At 45.6% G+C, this 24,162-nt stretch overlaps 1 protein-coding gene across 21 annotated transcripts in view; it reads left to right on the top strand.

Annotated features, from left to right (window-relative positions):
• The first annotated feature begins 6,516 nt into the window (after positions 1-6,516).
• DNM1 (dynamin 1) overlaps positions 6,517-24,162 on the top strand; it is a 62,392-nt gene continuing 44,746 nt past the window's right edge. For all 21 annotated transcript variants that reach the window (XR_010467191.1, XR_010467190.1, XR_010467192.1 and 18 more), the window contains exon 1: positions 6,517-6,876. Coding sequence is in view for 13 of the 21 variants with exons in the window: in XM_065035898.1 (XP_064891970.1) it covers positions 6,716-6,876 (161 nt within the window). In the remaining 8 variants the exon portion in view is untranslated. The remainder of the gene's footprint in view (positions 6,877-24,162) is intronic.

The raw sequence follows: 24,162 nt of genomic DNA on the forward strand, positions 1-24,162 counted from the left end.
CACCATCTGTGCAGGGGGAATGGAATAAACGGCTGGAGAGGGGGAGCAGATGGCATCCAGCAGCGTGGGTTCTCTGCTCTTTGTTTTTTTGTCTGTTTGGGTTTTTTTGTTATTAAATAGTCCAGGGCAACCTTTGGTAACCATCTCACCGAGGTGGAAAAAAACCAAGAGCCTCTGCCTATCCGCTGTGGTCTCATCTCGACAAGCCTGCCATAACAACCTGGAAGAAAACAAATGGACTTCTGCAATATCACTCTGTGCTGTAGACTGAGATGACTTTTCTAGCAGGTCCATCCTCTTCCCTCACCCCCTGTGCCTTTTTTTCCCCTGGGAGTTTGCAGCAAAACCTTTGCTGCAGCACCTGTTTTCAGTAAGTGAATTAATTTTAAGGGTGTTCAGCACACATGGCCTCCATATGAAAAAATACTGTGACTGTCATGTTGCCTTATACTACACCTAGCAAGTATAAAGATGCATTTCTGCTTGTTGCCATTCCAGAGAATCCATCCTGAAATAATTTATAGTGTTATTATTCACGCCAATAAAGACTACTTGATTCATTAAAGGCCTCGGAATTGATTTTTAGCTGCAAGTGTTGTGAGCTGAACACAGTTGCTGGTGATAAACAGTTAGCATTAATAATTTCCAATGCAGCAGCACACGTTGATTTTTCTTTGGGGCCTTTTTATACCATCCTGATTTTACAACAGTCAATTTGGAGATGACCATCCATATCAATCAATGACTGGCCATGTTAACACCCAGAGTCCTTTATCCCATCACAGCTGTCTGCACATGGAGAAAACACTCCCCTGTTAAGCATGAAAGTTAAAGTATCATCCCAGGGAATACATACATGGAGCAGAAAATATATATGGAGTCTTTTTCAAATAATTTTGCATAACTGATCCTCTCGTATTACAGCTGCTACCGGCCTGGGTAGTTTGCAGTGGTGGACAAGAGGGTTAATCTTATGATCCTACAAACGTCTTAGCTAGTCTGTATCTTACCAGAGATGAAAAAGACACAATTCAGGTTGTATAAGTAAATGTAAATCTGAAATTGCTGTATTCTGTTCTCAATGTTACGACTAAAGTTCTGTCCAGTGTTCTTTGCATGTAACATTTGGAAAGCTACAAAGCACCATGTTAATGAGATACATGAGTAACTAAGTCTACAGTTATTTTTACTGTTTGATACTATATTCTGACATAGTCTAGGAGCTCCCCTCAAAGACTGGGCTTTCTTCTGCGAGGTCCTGCTCACAAACTATGAAATAAACATCCCTCAGTAAGAGTCTGTGAACAATAAGCCTAAAATTCAATGCATAGATATACTACTGCCTTGAACACAAATCTAGTCCAGTGCACGCACAACGCAATTCAGGAGCAGGGCTGTAGGAAGTGAAGACACATGCTGCATTATCAATTTGTGATCCAAAGGCTGATCTTCAGAGATACCTTCATGTACCGCATGTAAATATAGTTTAACTGAATCCAGAAAAGAAGGTTCCAGATTCAGCTAGTCACACCGTTCAGTTTGATAGCCATCCAGAGATGTAAGGTAACAGCACAGAAAATTGGGCTGGGATCCTTTCTTTCATGACATGGAAATAAAGCAAATTAGAAGTTCAAGGTGAGAGAATGACCCAGAAAGTACCCTGCAAGACTGCGACTACCATCAGCAGAGCTATTGGATCATCACTATACGGCAACCTGCATTACACCTTTAGCTCATTACATCAAGGTTATGAAATTTCTTGGCAGGGAAGAGAACAGACCATACCAACACTTATTATTCAGGAGCCAGATTGCACTGGATAGCCAGGTTCTGGCTGGACTATATGAATTTGTTCCAGAGATCAGCTCAGGCTATGCTGGAGGTAATTTTCTTTATGATAGCTGGAATGGGGCTGTGTTTTGGATTTGTGTTGAAAACAACATTGATAACACAGGGATGTTTTGTTACAGCTGAGCAGCACTTACAGAGTCAAGGCCTTTTCTGCTTCTTACACCATCCCACCAGCAAGGAGACTGGGGGTGCACAAAAAGTTGGGAGGGGACACAGTGGGGACAGCCAACCCCAGCTGACAAAGGGGTATTCCTCACCATACAACACACTCAGCAGCAAAAAGCTGCAGGAAGAAGAAGAAGGGAGGGGATGTTCAGAGTTTTGGTGTTTTGTCTTCCCCAGCAACCATGACTTGTGATGGAGCCCGGCTTTCCTGGGCATGGCTGAGCACCTGCCTGTGATGGGAAGTGGTGAAGGAATCCCTGCTTTTGCTTTACATACACGGCTTTTGCTTTATCTATTAAACTGCCTTTATCTCAACCCACAAGTTCTCTCGCTTTTACCCTTCTGATTCTCTCCCCCGTCCCACCAGGGAGGAGTGACTGGCTGCGTGGGGCTGAGGTGCCAGCTGGGGTTAAACCACGACACAGGCATGCAGATAACCTGAGATTTCTAGTTTCCAGTACACAGCTGGAGTATGTACTTGTATGTTTTAATTTTGGCTTTGAAAAAGGCTTGGTATGCAACCTTAGCTGAAGCCACATCTAAGTGTGAAAACCCAAGTGGTTCTCGGTGCCTGTGATAGCACCAAGAAACTGTGGTGCCCACAATTTCCTCCACAATCCACAAGGATGGTGTTATTACTCATCCATTTCACTAGGATATAACTAGTTCCCACTGTAACACCTTTAAAACTCCCAAACTCCTTGGAGAAAAATGCATATGGTGCTACAAAGTACCTTTTCCTCCTGCCTTTGCATCCTATCTGTTGAAAGAATGGGTCAGGTTTCACCAGACTCGCTCTCAACAGCTGATATTAATTACGTGAATTACAGTTTTCTATGTTTGTTTTATCTGGAGGAAGACTCTATTCACACACTAAAAATAAACCTGACCCAGTGTCTCATTCTTTGTGGAACTTATATTCTAATCTCTGCTTGTAAATAATTTAAATTCTTACCCAAAGGACCACGAACATCCACTTCATCACCTGCTGCAAAATGTTCACAGCTCTGCCTGCAGTCAATAGAAAGAATTTTCAGATAACTAGGAGAATCATAAGCTAACTACATTCCTCGCTTTTGCCTCTTTTTTCTCTGAGAGCTAGATGTGATATTTCTGCAAGGGCAAGGAATGAGGGAGAGAATCCAGCACTCGAGTATCTATTTCTATTTATGCTAACTAAACTGGGAGTTCTATTTGCATGAGGTGACAAAATCAGTGTACAAAGCTGTCATTGTGTCGATAGCCATACATAGAAACATACATACTTAGGCCCACATGCATTTTTAGGGATTCATATTAAAGTGCATCAGAAGTATTTAGAATACCCTGGGTGGGGTATATCTCACCTCCCTTTTGCTCGCAAGTTTTTCTGCCAAGGTAGAAAGAAATTGATTTTTCCTATTCACTCTCATCTATAAAATTCCTTTTTATTTCACAGCCATTGCAGCTTTTCAGCATTCCCCATGAAGGAAAATCACATAGTTCTTTTTCTTCCTGTAACAGCTACATACTGCTGCTAAGTCACAGGTAGGAGGTATTATAAAATCAAAAGGCCTGTTTGCTGCTAACATCCTTATAACTCAGTTTCTTGCAGGAGAGAAAATGGAAGGCTCCAGGAGTGATTCTGAGTGCCTGCAGTTCTCTTATTTCATCAATGGGAGGTGCAGGTTTCTAAAGCTTCTTAAAAAACAAGCCTCCCTGTCTCTGACACCGAGTTTGAGCATCTCTGGGCTGTTGTGTTTACAATTGCTGCAAAAGCATTTAAATAAACGCCACAGTATTAATGAGTTTTTGCAGGGGTAACACCACAGGCATTCGCCTCATTTGGTTACAAGCATCTCTGCAAGACAGGAGTAGCAGAAGCACATTTTGTTTATCTTACAGTTTTATACTAATATTGATCTGCTGAAAAATCTATGTAAAGTTGGCCAATATTTTTGCAGGTTTTTACCGCTTCCACTACGGTTTTTATTCCTTTTATCTACCTGGAGAGCACCCTAGTAGCTTCCTCCAGTGCACTTTTGCCCTTTGAGACCATGGTAAATTGGACCAAGGAGCCCCTCAGACACACCTCCCCCAAAAATCATATTTCCCAAGGATTAAGTACAAGTTTCAAAAAAAATAAAACCAGAAAACATATAAAATAATATTTAAAAATACCCACAAAGAAGCCATGCATGAGCATTTCCTGCAGACTAAGATTAGAATCAAGTCTAGTTGTCTCCAGGCACATCTACAGCAAGACAGGGCTAAGGAGTCAACCTACAGGTTGAATCAAAGACACTGCAGACATGTATGGTAAAAACTAAGCCAGAGATTAGTACTTTCTCATAACTCATCAGGGACTAATGGCCCTTGGCTGAGCTTAAATAGAGCTCATGGCACACAGGTGTGGGGAGAAGCTCCACAGTCGAGGCTGGTCATGGCCATTAAGGGTTATTAGTACAACTGTTATATTAGGTGAGATGATTGCAGTGATGTAGCTGGGCAATCTTTCTGTTGAAATTAGAGCTGTGTGGGTGAACTTAAGGTTACAGCAATCTCTGGGAAAAATACGATTTTCTTATGGTTTCTCAAATAGAGCTTCAAAGATCCTCATGGTCTGAAGTTCTCTGAGCATCAGCTCTGATCCAGAGAGAAGAATGTGACGTTGTTCTTTAAGTCTTTTATATTCTTCACTGTTCTTTTTGTGGTGACCTCTAACAAGGAGCAGATATCAACTTCTAAAGGAAAAGAAATTCTTCAGGTTCCTTCAACGTAATTGGTCAGAGTGGCTACACAGATTCTCAGCGACTTTAGTCCACAATTTATGTTGAGTTTCTTAAGTCTGGGCAATTTGTTGAGGGGAAAAAATAGCATTGACAGCCCCCAAAACAGCCCACACAGATGCTGCTGTAGTGTTACCCATACAGATGGAGCAGCTCCCTTCTCTTCCTTCAGTGTTCTTACCTGCACACTGGTGATGTTTTCAGAGCATTTTCCTTTAGCGTTTTCACTGACACAGTGAGGCAAATTCACCCCTCAGCGTGGTTGTTCCAGTGCCTCTGTACACCCAGGCAGGTATTTTTGCGTGGATTACATTTGATGGACATCCGCCAAATCTTCCTTAGAATCATTATCACTAAAAAGTTGCTGTTTAAAAACAAAACATACAGCTCAGAATCTGTTGCAGTTTTTTGTTTCTCCTTTCTCCCACCGCCCCCAGCTCTGTCTGAGCTGTGAACAAGAGGACTGGGTAGCATGAACTGAGAGGTGTTTGAAATGCAGCGTTCTCCATCCTCCTGAGTCACCGCTAGCCCTCGGCTTCTTTTCTGAACACTTCTTTTCACTGCTATACTTTCAAACCAAATATGGCCTCACCTTATATCCTTATTAAAACCCCAGCCCTTTTAAAATCCCAAAATCAAAGCATTTCCTCTTTATTGTACACAAATGATTTTTAGAAACAAAATCTAAGGGCATAAAATGAAGTACTTTTGTGTGTTTCTGTGAAACAAATATAGCAACAACATCAACAGATTTGCAGCCATAAACAGAAATTGATGTGTTTTTCATCCATGTTTGAATGAAGATGAAGCAGCAGAAGCACAATAGTGTTTGTACCAGCCTCCAGTTCAATCATATCAGTTTTTATTGTATTGTGGCAATTCCGCAAGCACAAAGCCCTCCCATACAGGTGTGTCAACCACCCATACAGGTACCACCATCAAACTGCACAGGCCTATCGACTGAACTGTATGGGTGTAAAGACCAAACTGTGTGGGTGCAGTAACCAAAACATATGGGTACATTGACCAAGTTGTACCTGTACGTTGGCTGCACTGCACACGTATAGTGACTGAGCCCTGCAGGATGGTGACCAAGCTGTACAGGCTCATGGGCAGGTGTAGCAACTGAACCATTTGCTTTCCAGGCCCTCTTCAGTGGTGCCCAACAACAGGATGAGGGGCAACGGGCACAGACTGAAGCACAGGAGGTTCCATCTGAGTATGAGGAGAAACTTCTTTACTTCGAGGGTGGTGGAGCCCTGGCCCAGGCTGCCCAGAGCAGGTGTGGAGTCTCCTTCTCTGGAGACATTCAAACCCGCCTGGACCAACCCTGTGTGATCTGCTCTGGCGACCCTGCGTTAGGTGGGTTGGACTGGATGATCTTCAGATGATCTTCAACCCAACCAGTCTGTGATTCTGTGAACCAGGCAGGTGCGCCACCTGACTGAACCCTGGCACTTGCTGACCGGGCTGCACACCTACACACCGGTGTGTCAACACAACGGCCATGGCACCACATGCAGCCCCCCGGGGCCGGGGCACAGCCTGTGCTCCTCTGGTTTCAGGGCAGCGAGTTGACCCATTCCCATCTTCTCCGGACGCAGACCCCGCCACCATTCCCGGGTGTGTGAGGGTTTTGCCGCTGGGAGACCCTCCCCTCAGCGCCCCCTGCCCGGACTACATCTCCCAGGATGTAACGCGGCACTGGCGCCCTTAAAGCCCCCTGGCGGCGGCGGGCGGCCGTGTGCAGGCGCGGCGGGCGGGCTGAGGAGAGCGGAGCCCGGGCGGGAGCCAGCGGCACCGAGCGGGTCGAGGGGTGCGGGCTGGTGCCCACCGGCCGGGGCGGCGAGAGCCGGGTCAGCCGCCGCTGAGGGCGCGGGGAGCGGTCGCCTGAGCTCGCCTGTTCGAGGAGCCGCAGCCGCGCCGCAGCCATGGGGAACCGCGGGATGGAGGATCTCATCCCGCTGGTCAACCGGCTGCAGGACGCCTTCGCCGCCATCGGGCAGAACGCCAACCTCGACCTGCCGCAGATCGCCGTGGTGGGGGGGCAGAGCGCCGGCAAGAGCTCGGTGCTGGAGAATTTTGTCGGGAGGTAAGAGGGGGTGCGCCGGGGGGTGCGGGGTAGAGCGGTTAATGCGCGGGTACGGCTGCTGCATGGGCAGCGCTGTTGGATGCGCGGGCAGTGCGGTACATAGGCAGTGCAGTGCATGGGCACAGCTGCTGGGTGCAGGGACAGAGCTGCTGGATGCGCGGACAAGCGCGGTGCAGGGACAGAGCTGCTGGATGCGCGGACAAGCGCGGTGCCCGGGCGGTGCAGCTCCCCAGCAGAGCGGGCGGCCGCATGTGCGGTGCCCGGGCAGCGCTGCAGGACGCTCGGGCGCTGCGGTGCAGGGCAGGGAGGCGCGGGGGAGGTCTCCTCGCCTCGGGGGGGCAATCCGCAGCTGGGTCCCCGCCTTTGCCGCACCTTCGGGTCCGGTGCGTCCCGGCTGTTACATAATGGGGAGGCTGAAATGTCACCGGGGACCAGCCCCTTCATCTCCCTTCTCGGTGCGGTGTTCCCCCCGCGGGACTCCAAGAGATGGATGTTGTCGCTGGGAAAGGAGGGGGGGTGCGGGGAGGTGTTTAAGTTTAATCTCCTCTGTCCCCATCCCCCAGCCCTGTCTCACTGTCCTCCATAGCGGGTGCCATGTCAGGAGCTGCGGGGCTATGGGAAGGACGGGGTTATCTCTCTCCTATATGCTCAAATCCCCGGGTGCTACCATTTTGTGACAGGCAATATACTGATGCCTTCCCTTCATGTGACCTTCGCATTCATCATCTGCAACCTGAGCAAACAGCAGACCGTGCTGCCTGGTTATCTGCTCCAGTGTAGACACACCTGGGGACGGGGGGTGCTCGTTCCTCAGCTTGTTTATGACCTCGTTAATTAATTGTATTCAATTATACACAGGTTTTGGTTATCAAGGTATTTTTTTTTTGTGCTATGAGGGGTGTGCAAGTTGCTGGTGACTTGTCTTAAATGCAGAGACTGCTGTGATACCTGGTCAGATGCTTGTGTGGGCTTTTTTTCCTTTCAGCAAACTGCATTTGTGGCATCTATTGGGTGTTGTTCCCCCACCCCCACTCTTTCTATTAAGCTGTTTGTTGCCGGATGACTTATAAAGCTTTTCTACTGTTGGAGGGGTCTGCAGTGTGTATGAATTGCTTGTTTAGCTGCGAGTAGCCCCAAATAGTGGGCTTGTGCAAGGGCAGCCTTGAGCAGCGAATGCGGGGTGTGCTGTGTGTGCTGGGAAGGAAGCACAGGGGTTGGATCTGGTGCACAGAAAGCATGGCTGGAATAAGACTAGTATTTTTTTCTTTGCTACAGATAAATATTCAAAGAGTTTGGCATATCTTCTAGCTAACTTCCAACACTCCGTGCAGTATCCCCCAGGGATGCCAGGAATCGTGCCAAGGACAGGACATTGCAGGAACACATTTTACTGAACCTCAGATCGTAGACCAGGATCCGCTTGGTTGTCCATAGACACACACAAAAATAATGATTCCTACCACCAAAGTGAAGAACTTGCTGTGCTCTAGCTTTCTAAGTAGAAAGGAAAACTAGATCTCCTGAAATATGTGAACAAAACAGGTTCACCTGTTGGCTCTGCTGTTTTCATGCTTTCTAAGTACTGGGAGCCTAACCTCATAAATCCTTTTTAGCGGATCTATGCAGTCAGTGCTGCAGTGGTGTAATATGTAATGTATGGCTGCCAGGGCAGAGGAGGGTTTGCCAAGGGATAGTCAGTGTATTGGGGTACATTGCCCCTCTCCTTTAGACTGAGCAAACAGAAGGAGATATATTAATCATTGGTGCATCTCCACTGGCATCAATTGAGAACTGGGGATTTTCATCTGCCTGGTGGAGAGCAAATGAATTAAATTTTCTGTCTCTCTTTGACTCCTGTCCCAGGAGAACTTGTGACCTCACTGTGTCCCATCAGTTGTCTCTCTAGCAGCAAGTTATAGTGCTGTGGCTTTTAGAAAATGAAATAATGAAGGGTCCCCTGAGCAGAAGCTGAGAGACCTGTCTGTAGAAAAGCATTTAGTGGAAATAATTGGAGTGGAAATGGAAAATACGTCAAAGGGAAGAGGTCTTTCTCTATCTGATACCCTTGAGTGCTGGCTAGTTCAGAGACTGGTAACATGAGACGTCTTAACACAGAATGTGTGTGTATATGCTGCAAAACGCAGTCCTGTTAAAATAATGTTGAGGCCCTGCTGTAATGTATAGTCTGTTTTTTTGTGTGTTGGTATTGGAAACCATGATAAGAAGCTCTGGAAATAGTATTGAGAGTAAGCATGGCTCCTCAATGTAATTGTGATGGGGCTGTTTTCTTGTCTGAATAGGCATAAGAAGAAGCAGTGTGCTGGAAACCTCCAGGCACAGAGGCGTGATGCTGGCTGCAGTCAATGTTTAGTTACATCTCTTCCCAAACAAATATTTCCTTTTTTTCCTCCTGAATGCGATGGCTTGCTAGGTGCTACTGATTACTCTTCCACTGTCACTTGCTCTGCTGTTAACAGATTATCCAACAGTGCAGAGCCTGTGTTTATAATACCAGATGTCGATGTGGCTGCTATGTGTGCTTTTGCTGCCGGAGACTCAGCATGGTGACTAGGAGACTGGCTGATGGTGTTAAAATCATGGAAGAGATGAGAAGCCATGTAGAAGCCAGACAGGTGGTACATCTCTTCATAGACTTGTTTATTCTGGGCCCCAGAACTGGAAGGAAGGTTCTTTGGGTTGGCTGCTGGCATTTTCTGTTGGTGTGGTTATAGGCTCATAGGACAACACAGGTTGGAAGGGATCTTGGGGGTTATTTTGTCCATTCTTACAGTGGTGTTATTTCCCTACTGCCACCTTTCTTAAATTAGAAGATCTTGGAGCAGGGATCAGTACCAGCAAAACTGGTCTGATAAAAAAACAAAGCATGTGGTGTGTGCCAATTTGACTTGAGAGAGCCCAAGGACCAAGAAGGGGGATGTACAAGACAGCCCATAAAGCTGTTTGTAGGGTTATTTGTGTTTGTGCCACTCTTACTTTGCCATGTGAAAATAAGAAATATAAGTGTGTGTTTTTTTTTTTTTAATCCGAAGATCTCAGAGCACTGTTACACAAATCTTTGGAGTTATGGGACTATTCCTGTTGTCTCTGCTTTACAAACAAGAAAAACTGAAAGCACTGGGCTTGGCTCAGATGGGCTTGGCATCAGTGTGTCTGCCTTGTTCTTGTTGGATCGGAGGCATCGAGCTGCTCAGCCCTGCCGGGGCAGCTGCGTCGCTCTGCGTGGAGAAAACAAGGCACCTCTGCCTCCTGGAGAACAGATGGTTTAAGGGGGCTGCTGAGAAGGGGATGACTAAGGGCTGGGAACAGGCGGTGGAAGGACTTGAATGGCGGTGAAACCATCTTGTTTGTGATCAAGGGAGCTAAGCTGTGCTGAAGCTGTGGGAAGTGAAGTGGGGTTTACATGAGCATTAGCCCTAAAAGCATCCTCTCTTGGGAGCTTTTGTGTCCCAAATCAGAGATCCTCAGCATTATGTCATCAGGCTCTGAGGGTATATAGTGGGTTAGCTGATGGTTTTATGTTGCCTGGTGGGAAGTTGGAGGCAGTCATGGACCTGAACTCAGCTGTGTTGGGCTGACATTGCCCATCCTAGCAAACTGCAATTTCAGCATGGCTAAAAGAGCAGGGAAAGTGCATCCTTGCATTGCCTGTGGCAAGGATAAGTACCTGTTAAGCCCGGTACTTGTGCTATGGTCATTGCCTTGACAAACCCAGGCAAGGGCCAGGCAGCACATGCTGCAACCGCATCTCTTCCTTGCAATGTCACATACTGAAAGTGCAAATCTAGATTCCGAAAGCCACGGGATTTAGTTTGGCTCCTGGTATAACTTTGAGGAACAACTTAGTATCTTCATATCTGAACCTTCCTGAGCCATTTACAGGTTAATGCTTACACCCCCAAGATATGATGAGGGAATTCCTTTGATAATGCATCCTTTGCTTTGTTGTGAAGCTTCCCCAGAAAAATACCTTCAGAGACAACAGCAGCATTTAACTGTCTAGAAGTGAAAGATCCTATAGGGATGCAGACGGAGATGCAGATACTTGGCCTGTTCAGAATACTGCAGGAAAATTGTTTGGTTAACAGTCTTGTGCTTTTAAGTTACTCAGGCTTCTGCTGTAGTAGCATCACACACAGTATCGTACCTGCTTTGTGGGCCTGAGTGCCATGAGAAGAACTGAGAGCTTAAATCTTCTGAAAATAACTTCTAAAATATAATATATTATGTATAGATTGAGAATGTCTGCTGTCATGGATAATGCTAAGCATCAGTGCAGTACTGTAGTGGCAGATTGAAATTTAAAGAAGATGCACTCACTCACTTGTTCTACTCTTGCCACAAAAGGGGTCCTTAAATATATATATTATTTTTCCTTGTGGTTTTAAATACATTTACATGCAGAGAGTAATTGGAAGTCACGGGTCCTTAATTGTTGCATGATAAATACATCTGTGAGCTGACCAAATGCTGTTGGGTATTTGCAGGTTAAATACATAGGCATTGCCTGGGAGCTGAATTATTCAGGGTTGCAGAGGATGGTGCAAGAGCGGGGAGTAGGATTCTGCTGTTTAGAGAAATAAATCATGGTCAAATAATAGTTCTTCAAATGGCAACAAGCCTTTGGTCTTCAGTGAAGAAAATACGTTTTCATCTCATGTTAATTGGGGAAGGAAGAAAATAGAGAGCACTGGGGGAAATGGACAATGTGCTACAGTAGACCACAAGATAAAATAGTTTAACTGAAGAGAAATCTGTACAGTTCTTGGAAAACGGTTGTGGTGCGGAGGAACAGTAGGAGGAGATACATAATTAAAATGTAATGTGAAATGGATGGCTGTAAGGAAAAAAAAAAAGCAGGACTGTCAGTGTTTGTAGATGCAGCAGCAGTGTCTGTCCTCTGACTATTTTAATGTTACAGGGGTTGGCTTAAATAAATGCGAATCTATTATCTCTTCTAGTTCCTGCAGCAGTTAGATGTTCTCTGCAGATCTTGCTATCTGGCTTAATATTATCTTGCTATCTGACTTAATTCAGCTTAACTCTTTAGAGATGGTCTTGTACCTCTGGTAGCTGCCCGCTAGCCTTGTATTTACAAGGAAGAGAGATCCTTATGGCGTTGTCTCAGATCCTGACACATTTACCCAGGGAAGGGAAACCAGCCGTGCATCCACTTGGGAAGCTGATGCTCAGTTGGGGATTGCTTGGACCTACTGGTGTGTGAAAATGACAGGTTGTCTTGTCATTGCTGGGATCCATCACCTGACAGATCAGGAGGATGCTGCCTTTGCTAGTGTGGACTCTTCCTTGTTACTGTGATAATCCTCATGTTGAAAATCTTAGAGCATCCTGAACTTCAATTAGTCCTTACTGTACTTTGACGTAGGTCAGTGTTGTGGGGTTTTTGTATGTTTGCTCTATAAACAGTGTGCTGTGATACAGGGCTCTAAAGGGTCTGCAAAACCAGCAGGGGAAAGAAGTCAGAAGCTCCCAAAAAACACTCCCCTGTGCTAACGTGGTCAGCTGTTATTGTCTTTAAAAAATCCACATGCTTACAACTTTTCACACAGTCAAAGGCAAAACAAAGACAATCTTCTATTTTTAAAGGCTACCGATTGTTTTCAGAAGCCATAGTTCAGTATATAGCTGGGGATACCAAGTCCTTGAACCTGACTTGTCCAGATGCTCTGAGCAGGCAGAACTCTGCTCAATGTAAATAGGAGGTGCAGGGGTCTGTCTGAGGCACCTCTTATCTGAGGCAGCTTCTGAAAATATTATTCTAAGGCAGGAAGCTAATCCCCTTCCTGATCTGGTGAATGACTGGATGTCTGTTTTGGACTTCAAGTTTGAGCCTGTCTGTATGAGTAAAAATTCCGAGTGGGGATTTCTTAGCATCTTTAAGATGAACCTTTTCTAGGAGAAATGGAAGAAGTTGACAGCGTAAGTTAATCAAGGAAGCAGTTCTTGCTGTGTTGTAGCTACTGGGGTGAAATTTATTATGATGCCTTGAGCAGTGAATTTATTAGACAAGAGCAAACCCCTGTGTGCTCCACCCCTGTGAGCCAACGCTTCGCTTCTTGTTTCAGGCAGATAATTTTGAGTGGTAAAACCAGAACATTTACTGAAGAGGGTGGCAGGCAGTCACCTAGAAGCATATGGCGTTCAGCCTATATGCCCAATGTAAAATTGGTTTTGAGGTGGCATCTGTGAAAGGAAACTTACTGGTAATATGCAGGGTAAACCTACTTCCTTGATATGCCGCTAAAAAAAACCCACCCCTGAAACTTTGGGTGTAATACTTTCCTTCTTGGACTCACAGATCTGTAACCATATGAGTCAGAGCACTGCTGGTTGGGAGGAGAGCTAAAACTAAATCTGGTCCAAACCCAAATCTAGTCATGCATGGTGGGAAAATAACTCACTAGTGGGACAGTTCTCATTCCACTTAAGTCGTCTTTTCCTGATCTCAGACCTGGTTTTGCACATCCTGACAGAGTGAAAGCTCAAGGTAAAGGAATGTTGTCTCTAATAACAGGCAGATGGGCACGTTTATCCTTGAGACAGAGTTCTGCTGTCTCTGAAACTAAATTGTGTGACTAATTTTTTTATGCAGTTTTCTTCCATCTGTAGAAAGGAGAGGCTGTTGGCCTCTGTCATGTAGGTGTATATCATTAATGGACACTTGAAATAAGTAACGCTAGAAAAGGTTAACCATGAAGTAGGAAAATGTTTTTCCTAATAACAAATTAAGGCTCTGCAGGGGTGGTGGAGCCAAGTCTGCCAAGAACTTGAACTTCTCTGCAGCCTCGTCTGCCCCGTGTTGCCGGGTCGTTAGGTTTGCTCTGCAGAGAGCTGGGACTGTTGCGAACACCTTTGGCTGCTGGTGTGGATCAGATACTGGATTTGAGGAGTCGGCGAATTCTTAGAAAGCATTGGGAGATGAGACTGCAGTAGATGAGCAGGCAGCAGTTAAATTTGAGAGCACAGCCGTTTGGAGCAGGGATGGGGAGTGCAGCCCCATGAGGAATGAGCCCAGGGTTTTATCCCTGGTGACTTTAAACCCTCAGCAGGGCCGGTTGGGCCTGGGGGTGGCCGGACTGCAGGCAGGACTGGTTCTGAAAAGCTGCAAAATGCTGTTTCTCTTTATTTACATTTATCTGTGATCCTTCTAAAGCATGCAGCATGCTTATTTCTGAGTGACTAGGAGTTTAGTCATGAGAATTGGGAGTCTTGCTCAGGACTAAGTACTATAAATACCGGTGCGGCTGTGAAGAGAGACAACATTTCAGTGTTTACTGCAGAGCATTGTGACTGGCAGCTGAGAGCACAACCTAATGTTAGGTATTTAAACAGTTATTCCAGGTGATTGGTTGCTATTTTGTACTTATGTCCAGCTTTTTGGTTTTCAAATTCCTATTAATGAATACTTTAGCAGTTGAATGTAAAGCAGCTCAGTAGTTTTCTTAAGCTCTCTTATATAGATGAGCAGACAGGACAATTAAGTTGCTGACCTTCAGGCTCGTCACAGCTCCGGGGCTGGTGCTGACTATAATATCATAGATAACTGCTTTTATTTCCTTCAAGACACAGTACAGGAAGAACGAGCCCCAAGTCTGGAATCTAACAGTGTCTCTGATTGTTCTCTGCCATGTTAGATGCTTTCAAAGCTTTGGCAGACCCAGCCATGACCAAATGGAAGTGAGATGGTGTTTCAATCCCTGGTAAGTAGCTTCTTGCCATGCAGCATAATGTGCTGTTGGAAGCAGATGTTATGCAAGCTCCTCAAGCTGCCTCTTGCTGACTGGAAGCAAACTTGCCAACTTTTACCACTTTTCTGCAAGTCTTGTGACTTGTGTGGCTTTTCTTAGAGCCCTGGACACAGCAATTAAGTTAACAGAAGAGCAGTGTGGCTTTATCAGAAACATCCACTTCTAAGATGGATATTTGTGGGTATTTTTTCATTAAAAGATGCTTTTTCCATTAGTGCTCCTTGAGACAAGTATGAAGACTCCTAAAACTTCTGTAAGACCTGCATTGTCAACCCTCCTCTTCCTAAAAATCAGGGTTTAGTCCTAAAACTAAAGCTCTGCTAAAATACTTGTATTACGGTCACAATGAACAATAAATTATACAAAATGAGGTTTGGAATAAACCCAGTTCCTCACTGGTGACTGAAATGGGAATTGAACTTGAGTCTCTGGGGGTGAAAATACTATGTTAATAATTTATTGCCTCAACAGTCCCCTTTAACACTCCCTTTCCTGTTCCTTATGGCTTTAGGTTGCATTCTCGCAGCTGTGTTGAGGGGCGAAGAGTTAACACTGCCATAACAAACATGAGAACTGCTGGAATCCTGACTTGCTACACTAGAACTCTCATTTTGTGGTGGTGAAACAGTCTTGTAAGAGTGGCCAGTGTAGTGTATGAGATGCCTGGGAGAGGATATGGCAGATATTAAACTGATACTGATGTGGATTTTGGCTGAAGAGCCAGGCGGTGTTACTGTAATGCTGTACAAAAGCTGAGCATAAACTGCAGCCATATTCTGGGGTAGTTTTTCAGCTGCATTTAGACCCTTCCTCAAAGCATCAATAGGCAGAAATCCACAGAGATGTCGAATAGCTGGTTCTCAACATCTGCAAGTGTTTTTACAGCAGAGCAAACTTACCCTGGAGAGCACTTGGAAAAACTATTATTTTGCCTTTTTTTTGAGAATGAAGATCCAGGAGCGGGGGAGGCTGTGCTAAATTTATTAGAACAAGGAAAGAGATACCTAAAGGCAAGAATCTTGATGTCTTTGTGTGGTTCCTCCTCTTTGCCTTCCTGCCACTCTTGCATGCGTAAAGGCAGAGCAAGTTCTATAGGACCTGGCTTAGGGCTCAGACAGCAAATTAACAGGCTGTTTCAGCTCCGAGAGCTCTTCCTCATCTGTGTAACTAAACCTGTATGAACAGGGGCTTATAATGAAAATAAACTGTCCATTTGCCACCTGCCTGCCAGCGCAGGAGTAATTCTGTCAGCAGGGGAATACACCTGATGACCTGTTAGTTCAGAATTAAGCCAGTAGAAAACAAAACTCTAACCCTCACAGTTTTTATGCTGATATTTAGCTCCACTGGCTTGCTTATGGTTTACTGTGAACTTATACTGCTCTGCGTCAGGATGGGGCCCCTTGATTCTAATATACACATGGGGTTTTCTCTCTTTCTGGTTGCTGTGATCTCTTGCGTAATCTCTGCCTATTTCTTAAGCTGATTGTGCTTTTACTTTTAATAGAAGCTCCTCTATGAATAGCTGGGAATGGCTTGAGCATGGTGGTGGCCTTGAGAGGAGATCTGTCGCAGTGGGGCTGTAGCCGGAGGGAGGTAAGGAGGAGATTGGTACACGCTGATACGCAAAGAATCCCCCGGGGACTGCGTGTGACATGTGTCACACTGCGGAGCTGATGCTGCAGCTCCGGTGCTGCAACTCAAGTCACCTCTTCTCCATCAGTGCAGGTCTCAGCAGAGACCCCAGCAATACAATTCTTCCCTCTGGACTCTGCTACTTAGATTTGATGTCCAGTTCCTGGGTATTACTCTGTTTATTCCTGGTCATGCAAGATGTGTTTGTTATGCCAGGCCTGCAGGCTACCCAGCACCCCAAACTCATCTTAGAGCAAGAGGTCCATTTCCTGAATGAATTTGTATAGACTATTGAAAGAATGATATTTAAAGAATACTTAATGCAAAAGAATAAGCGAGGCGCTGCGTTAGCACTTGATATTTTGCCATCTTCTGTTTGGACAAAGTTCAAATCACGCTGGACGCCTGGACAGGCAAAAGCAAATGTTACTAGAAATCGGTGTATTGGTTTGAAGGGATGAGGAGAAAACACCAGGGCAAGAAATTTAGATAAACCCTTGTGGAAAATAGGGAAAGGAATGGGAGACTGGAAAACTCTGGTCTGTTTGTCCAGATCACTACACCACAGGCTTGCTATAGATAAGAGTGCCTATTAATAGGCAACACCAATTTTGACCCTCCTCTGCTTTTTGAATTTAAGCCCTGGAAGTTTTCCATGAAGACTTGGACTCCTTTGGAAATTCGGTGGATCTGCATCTATATATAAACCTGCCTTTTGTCACCTCCTATGGTCACTGCCCAAACTTGACCAGAGAAACCGTGGGATGTGATAATTTCTGCCCCACTAGTTGGTCAAAAGGATTCTGGCAGACACATTGGAACCAGCCAGGAGGTCAAAAGCTCATTTCTTCTGGGACTATTGATCCAACTTTCATTCTGGTATAGCCTGAAATCGAACTGTCTTGTGTGGTTTTTGAAGTGGAGTTGAATGTCTGACTCTGCACTAGAGGTGTTAGCAGTCAGAATGCTGGTTTTTCTTGAAGGGCTCAAGCAGCAGTGCCTCTGCACCGTGTTTCCAGCCAGGATGATCCTCATTATATCTAAAGCTGCAGAGGTGCATAGCAAGGAGCTTGGCACTGTTCCTGCATACTTCTCCAGGCAGAGTGGAGATAAAAATTGGCATCTGAAGTTTCCTCTGCAGGACAACTCTGCACCTGGGACAGTTTGGTCAGGATGCCCAAGTGCAGCGTAACTGTTACACCACAGGGAGAGCTCTGTCCTGCCTGTTGGAAGGGAAGCAGCCAACCTCTCTTTCCACAACACACGTTGCCTCTTAATGCTGACCCAAGATAAATTATCAGGGTACATGTGTTCAACTTTGTAAAGCCACTACCCCCTCTCTGGCCACTAGCAGTACATCATGGTTTGAGGTATGGCCTCCTTTTCTCCTGCAGCTTCTGTTTGGGTTCATATTAGTGGGTCAGAGTGATTTTGCATTTTCCAATGAACTGTGTGTACCCTTTGTAGCATTCAGGCTCTGGGAGACTGTCTCCTTTCCTAGCGCACAGCACTGTCTGGGAGTGGAAGAAGTGTCATACTGCAGTGATGAAATGTGCCTTGAGCTATGTTTGTTCTTCTCTTGGGTCTTGCAACAAATACCAGGACTCCAGAGGTGGTGGAGTTTTCACAGGATATCTAAGACTACACTTACCACGAGTGTTTGGTATCTGTGAATCTGCTGGTTTTTCTGGCTTCCTTCTCTGAAGGAGAGAAGATCAAAAAAAAGGGGATAAACCCCTTTTTATCCAGAGTCTCCATGTGATGAATATCTTGAATATTATTACTGCTGCGCAGTCTGGTGGTGTTGCAGAACACAGGAGAGCCTTTAGTGCTGGACTGTGTTTAGTCTAGACTCAGCCACAGCCTGACTTCAGAGAGCTAGGACAGATTAAGGCACTGGTGGTAGGAAATAGCGAGGTCAGCATGTTGCTCATCGGTCTGAGCACACGTTAGTCCTGGGCCGTTATTGTTGCTGTGCTTTCCCATCAGTCGTTCCTGTCCCAGAGTTTTAGTGTACAGCTTGTCCTTTTGTTTCCTGCCAGCTCAAGTTGCAGGTGCTCTACAGGTCATGTTTTTCAGGGCTCCAACCCTTCTGTTATGGCACAGCCAGGATTTGTCGGTAGATTTGTTTGTGCCAAAGCAGGGCAGTGTTACTGCGGTATTTTGACAGATCAGTGTGGCTGGAGAAGGAGACAAGTGAAGATGCTGGGTCATGGCTTTGTTTTATGGCCATAAAAATCTGTGGTTTTTCACTACTGCCATCGTGACTGGACTAATTTGATGCTCTAGGGTGTTGTCGATGCCTGGAGTTCTCCCCCTTGGAGACTGTCTGGCAGCTGCAGGGAGATTCTGGAGATAAAATCTACATGACATTTTTTTGCTGGATATAAATGCTTTGAAGGGGGCAAGAGGCAAACTTACTTCCATGCTATGATGGTGAAAATTCAGCAAAGCAGACAAATCTGGTTTACAGCTTGTGGGGTGGAGAATACATCACCTAGTGCAGTATTTGTTATACCTGTGGCTCTGGAGGCCTCTGGACCCAGCCGGTGCTGGGGTTGCTTTACCCTGAATCCTGGTGTTGCTACCCAGATCTGGTGTTATGTTTGGTTTTTAAAATGAGTGAAACAAGCCTTGTTTTCTCTGTCCTGGGATTGTAATTCTCAAAATCAAAACTGCATTTTCCACAAATACATAATCCTTCCTGCCACATCCATTCAGGATAACACCAGGCTGCTTATTCCCTTTGGTTCCTGATATTGTCATGTAGAATCAGTGCTGTGTTATTCTTTACCTTGAATATCCCAAGGCAGCAAGCAAGATCCAGGACTTCATTTCCTATTACCCAAAAGATCCCAGAGGAAGCTGCACAGCAGCCGTGCTGCAGTTTTCTGCTCTCTCGGGACTCTTCCCCAGTGCTGCAGCCTAGAGCCAATGCGGCATTTGCTATAATGGGCAGTGACTTTTTGAGATCAGGCAATGCACTGTAGGCTGTACCACTCTCTAAATAATCCTCCACAGTAAAATGCAGAGTCTGAGCAAGAAAACACCTTTACAGATTTTACCTGCAAAAATACAAAGAGGGAATTTGCCTGCAAGTGCACTAGAGGTGTTGGAGTCCCCCGTTTTCCTTTTCCTTCTGTGTTGTACATGCTCATGTGTTCTGGGCTAACCCATCTGCAGGAAGATAGCAGGGAGGGATCTGGCAGATAAGTCAACCCTCAAAATGGAGGAGGAGAAGGATATTCCTGATCAGTTTTCTCACAGCAGAGATGAACCGAAGCAAATGACACTTTGGGTGAGATGGTGGGGTTGTATGCCAGGAGAACCTCTTGTTTCTCCTGCCAACTCTTGACCTACAGCTGTGGACACTTGCTAAAAATCTCTGCGACTCAGCAGCTTGGGGCTGCAGCACAGCAGTGAGGGATGCAGGAGCTGTGTGGGCATCAAACTGATTTGTTTCTATGGAAACAAGTAGATTTCACCATCTTGTAGGGGGGTAGGAGGGGAATTATCCCCCTGGGCCTGGTTGTGGCTCTGGGATTGGATTGTTTGCTGCACTGTGATTGTAGAGCAGCAGCCCATGAAGGGATTATCTGTCTGGTCGGTGCTCACAACCAGGGAGGGAAGCGCGTGGGTCCAGTCTGCTCCCATTGCGGGTTTCCTCTGCAGGGGTGACACATGGCACATCATGTGTGGGTTTCCCAGGGTCACAGCCCTCTGTGCTGCTTAAAGTGAAGAATTTAACCTTGGCCACTGAGTCAGCAAGGAGACTGCCTTATATACAGGCACCTGTGGCTGTGTGTCCCACCCAGGCTTTATAGTTAGGACGGCGGAGGTGATGAGCTGTGCTCACGCTGTAGCACACCTAAGCAAGAGCTGCGAACTGTTGGTGGTATTTGCAAGGACTGGGGGGAACTGAGATCTTCCAGACAGGCCTTGGGTGTTGCTTGCTGATGAAATTACTGTATGTCCTGTATATATGGGGTGCTGCTTTCAGAATGTCGTAGCACCTGAAGCCCTATGACCGGGGTGATGAATTTTGAAACCTTTTTTCTAAAATTAAGCTAATGAAACCAAAGGAGGAAATAAAGCATCAATATAAACCTCAATCAACAGGTTCAAATAAGAACAGTACTTACTAAACCCCATATATTCGCAGTGGTCTGTAGTATCGAGCCTGAGTGGACCCCTTGTGTGAGATCCTAATGTTGATCCCTCAGAAGGGGCCGACCAACCTCTCTGGATTTCAGGCTCTTGTGTCTTAAGGGTAATTGCCTATTTAGGCCCCAGCAATGACTCAGAGGGAAAGCTTAGATTTCTAGATAGAAAGAAAGCAGACCATGGAAAACTGTCAAAAATGGTAATGCCTGTGTGGTTTGAGCCTCCTCCCAAGGTATTCCCTTGTCTGTCCTCTTATTCCCCTCTTACAAATGTAGCACAGGAGCTGTGTGACCTTCTCTAATGAAGAGAAATTCCTTTTGCTCAGTATCTCTCTCCTCCCTGTACACAGAGACTTTATTACACGTTATGTAAACTGTTCTGGGGATGGGCTGTAGCTCTATGAGAAATTCTTGCTTTATGCTTTGTAACGCAGCCAGTGAGCTGATCGGATGTGGTGACCCTTGGTTATGGGTTTGCAGGGCTGCATCACAAGAGTGTAGCGAGATCTCTGCATTACTTTTAGGTCATCTAAAAATACATATAGCGCACCTTGAAAGTCAGTCTGGGTGCTGCTGTAAGGTCTGTGAAGCACCAAGCTAGGATATTCTGCCTTCCTTGGAATCACTGTAGACTTGCGGCAGCAGAAATCCCTGGGGCAAACTCTTGGCTGTGCCAGTTTACTCTGTGGGCTGGCAGGCCACCAGACCATTGAATAAAAGTGTAATACCTAAAGGGTAAGAATGCCTCTGACCTCCTTGGATGTCTCTCACCCTGTGGAAACAGTATGGCCGTGAAGCTCTGTAGTTCTGCATTAGATTAACTCATGCACAGAGGCTCCAGTGCAGCCATGACTTGGCATAAAGCATCCAGCTGTCTTCCAGATTTTGATATACCCTGGAGCTAGTGCAGTGGGACACAGAAAAATCAGCCTGAAGGATTCAAATAAAAATAAGCAATAGGAAAACTTTAGATCTGCTGCTTCCAGAGTGCAGGAGAGTGAGATACAAAGAGGGGAGATGTGGGACGAGTGGGAAGCACTGGCTGCAGTGACTCCTGGGGACCAGTCTGTGCAGTCAGAGATAAGCCAGAAAAGCAGAATTTGGTGCACTCTGGAAGAGATTTAATGCCCTCTGGGAGGCAGAGAGGAGAGAGCTGTTTCCAAGCAAGCATTCATGTAAAATTTGCTATGCACTTTTTGCTTCAGCAGTGTTTATAAAGGTTCTGCAGGCTGGAGTCTGAACACAACCACTGCAGCTGAATGTCAGGCAAGGGAAAGAACATTGAACAGGGCCTGTCCCTCTAGTTGTCTGAGCCCCCTCAGCCCAGGCTTAACTCAAACAACGTGTTCTGAATGGGGGAATCACATCTTTCATTAACACTTTTGATGTTCAAGGCATGTGGGTCTTCCCAGAGACTCACAAGGGCACATAAATATGATGGTGCGTTTTGTTAACAAAAGGATTTATGCTGTTCTGTAGGAAAGATTTATGCTCTACCAAAAATTACCAAGAAGGTGGCACAGGGAACAGTAATGGAGGCTGTCACCTCCTCATAATACATGAGTGGCCAGGTAGTTGTGCTGTGTCCCATGATAAGACAAGCCCTGTGGCCGAGATGGAAGCTCATCCAGCTGCTGTCTCTCCATGGCACATCGTTTAGTCCCAAATGTCAGTGAAACAAACCCCACCATTATGCTTGTTCATGAGGAACTGGATTTGACTCGCCAAAGTTACTGTATGTGGGCTTTCAAACAGCCAGCCATGCAGTTCCCATGGCGGTGGATTCTCTTGGAGGGGACAATCTTCTGCAAGGTTTCCTGTCTTCTTGGCAAAGCCTGTGATGTGGGGTCACTGATTTTACTGCAAAAGGCAACATATTTCAAAATATAGGTTTCTTATGTGGCTTTATTTACTTTATACATTAACTCCAAATACATTACTTTTTTTTTTCTTAGTTTGAATAAAATGAGAGCACGGAATGGGAAGAAGATGCAGGAGATCTCCAGAACTACACACATCTGGTCAGTTGTAAAATGGGAACAGGAAACAACAGAAACAATTCTTGCAGTGAAAATCAGAATGTCAGTTCCTGGGGCAGGATGTGTTTGTGGAAAAGTAATACAACCTATTTCTACACTTTTTTTCCTTACAGTGAATTAGCATTGTCACTGTCCTGTTGTGTTTGAAGACTGCGGTGCCTCAGTTGCTGCATAAAACCTTAATAAAGGCCTCTCAGACAGAATACCCCTCATTGCTGGGGACCTGTGCTGGTATTGACTGCAAAGGAACAGAGTAACTCAAGGCAGAGAGATGACTAGGAGAAGGTGTGAACTTCAGAAGTTGCTTTCTAGTTAATTATCTATCCCTTCTGCCTCTTGTTTGCAAATTATCCAGTAATATGCTATAAATGTGTCCAGCTTATACCAGTGTTTGTGCTCTGCCCTGTTCAGACAGCACCTGTGAAGTTTGAGACAGTCTCTGGGAGATCACCTGATGTACAGCAAACTCCCAGATGTGACAAGAGGTCTGCTTGGCCCTCTGTGGCTACTGACCAGATGTGACAAGAGGTCTGCTTGGCCCTCCGTGGCTACTGACCAGATGTGACAAGAGGTCTGCTTGGCCCTCCGTGGCTACTGACCAGATGTGACAAGAGGTCTGCTTGGCCCTCCTTGGCCACTGACCTGGAGAAATGGCTAGGTGTTGGTGGTGCTGTTTGAGCACCAGAACTGCTTAACAAAGCAATTGTAAGCATTCCAAGCTGGCACGATAGTGTTAACCTCCCTTTGTGCTGCTGTAAATAGGAACTCAAGGTACAAGGCAGCAGGGAGCATTATCTTTCCTTTTTTTGTTTTACTGACATGCATATTATGATGACACTCATGAACTATTGCCTGTCTTTATTTTTCACGATTGTATTCCTAAATAATGAATCATTGTGCGCAATAATATTGCCAGTATGCTGGAATGTGGTGTACTTACAATAGATCTTTATTTCTATATGTATCCATTGTGTGACCAGTACTAATTGCACCCTAAGGAATGACATTATTCCAAGTGCTTATGGAATTGCTCTCTTTCACTGTGGGTCAACTCTAGGTGCTCTGTTAGGCTGTGGAGATTGGTAGATAAATAATGTGAGTCCCCTGGCTTAAACTTCTGTAAGTGGAAGAAAATGTGGCTACCTAGGAATGGGACTTGCCATGTGATGAGTCTGTGGAACTGATGTCCAAGTTCACATGATGCAGCATGTAGGGAAGATGCAAGTTCAGGGCAGGTTGATGGGTGCTTTTGTTTGTAGTACACCTCCTTTAAAATGCTTGCTGTTCTTGTTGGCCTGTCTGGCTTTTTGTGTTTGAGAAGCACTTTGGTTCAGGGAAGACAAGAGGTCATGAAGGCCATAAAGTCAGCAGGAAAGGGAAGTCTAAATCCATAGTGCAGCCTCCTTGTTAACCTGCTGGGTGGTAGAGGAAAGAACAAATTCGTCCATGTTCTTGCACCATGTCAGTTATGGAATTGCTTATGAATGTACTTGCATGTCACTCGAATGATCAGCCCAGGAATGTGCTCTCAAGGGCAGTTGCCGCCTCAGGCTTCTACCAGAACAGAACTGGATGATGTGTGTTCCAAAGGCTTGAGTTAATGTTGAAGAAGTACAAAGCCACCACCGCTTCTGAGGTGTTTGTTGTAGTAGTCAGTAAGAT

Source organism: Columba livia, chromosome 19, assembly GCF_036013475.1.
Source record: "Columba livia isolate bColLiv1 breed racing homer chromosome 19, bColLiv1.pat.W.v2, whole genome shotgun sequence".
NCBI classification, from domain to species: domain Eukaryota; kingdom Metazoa; phylum Chordata; class Aves; order Columbiformes; family Columbidae; genus Columba; species Columba livia.